We start from the raw sequence: 4012 nt of genomic DNA, 5'->3' as shown, positions 1-4012 counted from the left end.
CCTCGGGAAGGGTCATGGTGCGGAGCGTGCACCTACTCCTGCCCTCCTCGTGCAGGGAGGAGTTTCAATTCCCCTAACCTAACCCTTTACCGTAACCTCAATCATCATGATATTAGCCCTACCCCAAATATCTTCCCCTAACCCTAACCAATTTTTTGGGGGGTTAATCTAAATCCATAAACAAATAAATAAATAAATAATAATCTGATAATGATAAATAACACGGTGTTATTATTATAATTCACACTGAAGGAACAAAAACAGTTGTTAAAATCACAAATTTTATTAAAACCCCTAAATGTACAATATTGATTAAATACACAAACCCAAGACGCATAAAAACACAATTTGGCTAAAAACACACAAATCCAATTTTCAAATCATAAACTCATTTCTCTACAAACTTACAAAAATTCATAAAAACACGATTGGATTTAAAATATAAAAATGCAAATTTAAAATCTTACACACATCACTTAGAAATACAGTTTTTTAAAAATTCATAAAAATACATTTCATGCAATTTTATTACAAAGGTTAAAAAACACACATTCATTTTAGTTTAAAACCATCACAGACATTTAAAAACACATTGCCTAACCTAAAATTCAAAAAACTCACGAACATGAAACCAAGCCTATAAAAGGCTGCACAGCAGAGAGGAGCTCATTTGGGAGCTGACCGTTGAAGAGAAAACATCTCTCTCTCTGTGTGTATTCCCAGCTTGAAATTCATTGTGCCCCAGCCTGACGAAGACCTATCTTGGGTCGAAACATCGCGGCAGTGGGCACATTAATTCATATTTTTTCACTTATTAAAAAAATTAAAAAACTTTATTAATTTCATTTATTTTTGTTTAAAAACAAATTTCATTTACATTTTTTCTTTTTTTCTCGCCTTTGTTTGTGATTGTAAATTCATATACACATATTTTACATATCTAACTGAAATACATAGCACTTTAAAACAATTATTAAATAAAGATAACAAAGGCGACATCAAGAGACACAAAAAATTAGGAATTCAAACATGGGGTCCCGGATGGACTCAGAAGGCTGGACGGTGGTGCGTCACGGGAGAGGGCGGCTGCCTTCCCGTAGACGTGTCCAGCAGGGGACAAGTGGCAGAGGCGGAGGGATGGACAGAGCACCGTCTGGACCCTTTAGGGACCGGACTCAATCCCACATCCCTAACTTTATTCCCCCCACCCCATTTCACCCCGTCCCCCCATCCTAACCCTTATTGGGAGGATAGGAAGAGGGAGGGGTTCAATATTTACAATGGGTCATTATAATCATTATCATAATAATTCATGGGGGAAATGCAACTAATTCATAATTTAATTTTAATAATTTAGGATATTATTAGATTAAAAAAATCATATTTGTAGTCTAAGCACAAGGGGCATACAGGATTTGGGGGTCTAAAAATTTACAAGTAAAAAATTAATCTGTAATAACATTTAACATAAATTTTTGGATTAAACATTATTGTTAATAATTTCATATTAAATTGGACTTTTAATATTAGGTGTAAAAATGATTTGGGCCTACAATAATTTAGTACATACTGGGAACTATCATAATTCATGGAGTAAGTATTTTTAAAAACTAATGGGAAAGGGCTATTTACATAGGAAGGAAATATGGCTAAAAAAAGACGAACGACAAAAAAAGACGATTGAAAAATCTAACTGAAGCAGACGATATAAAAGGAGCTGACACACACAGAAAGGGCATTTCGCCTTGAGACACAGAAGGAGCAACATCACAGTGACTAGACAAACACACAGAAGTTTGTTTTTCTTATTTTTTGTGCCACAGCCTGAAGAAGGCCCTTTTCAGGGCCGAAACGTCGCGGCGGCACAGATTTGAATTTGATTTCATTTGATCTTATTTAATTCATTTTATTTTCAATTTAAAAATACAAAACTAATAAAGAACAAAAAAACACACTAACACTTTTATTTCATTTTATTTTATTTTGTTCATTACCACTTTTATTTTTTGATTACTTATATACCAAAGGTGACATTATTAATATATAACAAAGGCGACACCACAACAACAAAAATCAACCCACTAAATAAATAAATAGAAAAATAAAAACAAGACAATAAAAAGTCCATCAGGCTCGATGGCTTTTTTTTGAGGATGAGGATGGGTGGACGGTGGTCCGTCGCAGGAGGCGCCAGCGGCGTCCTTGGCGGTCCACCTTCCAGCAGCAACGGGTCACCTGGGGGATGGACCGTGCACGTCCTCCTGCCTTCGGAAGAGGGGGGAGGAGTCAGTCTTCATTCCCTAACCCTAACCCCCTTTTTTTTAAAGTGAGAGACATTAATGTAATTTTGTGTCTTGCAGCAAACAAGCCTGCAGATATCAACAGTCCAGACACTCACTGTCCAGCAACCTTGGCCAAACACTACAAGACCCTACAAACTTTGTTTAAAAGAAAAAACCCAAACCACCAGGATGTCTCTCAGCTCCTGGATTTGGAATTTTCAGCCAGAAGAGCATTCATTGATTCAAATACTATTCGCGAGGAGGACAGACACAAAAAGGTTCTAGAAGCATATCCTTGCTTCAGGGACATTGGACATGTAAGTCATTGTTGAATCCACGTGATTCAAGCCAAACAATGTTTATCATACCAACTTCTTGCTCCTCAGTGATGCATTGACATGTTTGTATTGGTATGCTGAATATTTTATAGGTGATGGAGGAGCTTCATCGCATTTTGGATAAAGAAAATGCCAACTTCATCAATGAACTGAAGGGAAGATGGCAAGATTTCTGCCAGAAGGTGCAGTTTTTTGGTGTATGGAAAAAGACGCTGAAGCCCCCAATGGGAATGGATAAAGGCAAGCAATGATGTTTTGGTGTTATTGGTCATCAGAGTATAGTTTGGATCTTTAAGCATGTTAAAGCAGTAGTCCGTAAAGTAATGTCACTGAGGACAAGAGGAGGAGAATTTGAAATTTTAAAGGCCTAATCCCCCACTCCCCCTCTCCTTCTTGAAGGAGCTGAAAGCCGCACCTTTACTAGTTACGCGCAGGGAAAACAGATTTAACGCTACAAAAGGCTAAAAATACAAACCAACAGGCCAGTTTGGTTGGTTGTTGTGTAGGTTTACTACACAACATACAATGTAAGATAAATCCCTTTTCAGCATTAAGTTTTACAGACTGACAGTATACAACAATTATCTACACCATTTAGCATTTTCTTTAGGTTACTGTGACAAGCTTAAACTATGGATTACAGCTTTAACTTTCATGTGCTAGTGTCTTGTTGTTCACCTTTTCAATCCACGATGGTTATCACTGGCCAAATATTTGTTGTTGTTGTTGTTTTGTTTTTTTTTGATCTTGAGGATTTTGTTTAAGTGTGGTAATGAGATGATGATTCTTTTTTCTGTATAGCTGAACACGCTCTTGAGATCCTACATGTGCTGCCATCACTGTTCCCATCCACCTCTGCTCCTCCAAAGAGGGCACTTGATGCGAGTGAGGCTCTGGTGCATGTCTTTGAGGTGAGTTGTGTAAAATGTAGCAGTTGTTTTTTGTTTTTGTTCTTTTTGGGACAACAGTATTAAAAAAATGCTTCTTCTGATGAGTGCCAAAGTATTTTATATTCACATATTATATGTTCTAAGCCTTCAAAAGGCACCTAAAACACATTTTTCGAATGAGGGTTCTCACAGGTTAGATCTCTGTGACCAGTAAATACAAACATGGATGCATTATGTGGTAGCACATTTTTGTCACCTCAATGATACCTAATTATATGTAGCCTTGGTTTTCTGTTTTTCAGGAAGGCTAGACAGATGTGAACAGTAATTCCATCGTGAATAATTAAAAGTAGCAATTTCAGATGTGTTTTCTCAGAACTTCAACTTTTGTTGTAATTTAGCTTTAGTTATGTGTTTGAAACAAAAGTGCATCATCCTTACAAAAGTATGTCTGTGTTATGTGTTAAAGGACCAAGAAGACCCTAATACCTATCTGATGAAA

General features: G+C 36.8%; 1 protein-coding gene across 1 annotated transcript in view; it reads left to right on the top strand.

Annotated features, from left to right (window-relative positions):
• The window catches only part of LOC146498607 (uncharacterized), a 4923-nt gene extending 1283 nt beyond the window's left edge, over positions 1–3640 (top strand). The window contains exons 2-4 of the mRNA XM_085141696.1: positions 2361–2599; positions 2713–2860; positions 3422–3640. Of these exons, the coding sequence (XP_084997822.1) occupies positions 2361–2599; positions 2713–2860; positions 3422–3594 (560 nt within the window). The 3' untranslated portion in view covers positions 3595–3640. The remainder of the gene's footprint in view (positions 1–2360; positions 2600–2712; positions 2861–3421) is intronic.
• The last annotated feature ends 372 nt before the right edge of the window (positions 3641–4012 follow it).

The sequence above is a fragment of the Neolamprologus multifasciatus genome, chromosome 18 (assembly GCF_963576455.1).
Source record: "Neolamprologus multifasciatus chromosome 18, fNeoMul1.2, whole genome shotgun sequence".
Classification (NCBI taxonomy): domain Eukaryota; kingdom Metazoa; phylum Chordata; class Actinopteri; order Cichliformes; family Cichlidae; genus Neolamprologus; species Neolamprologus multifasciatus.
This window is presented reverse-complemented; position numbering and strand designations above follow the sequence as displayed.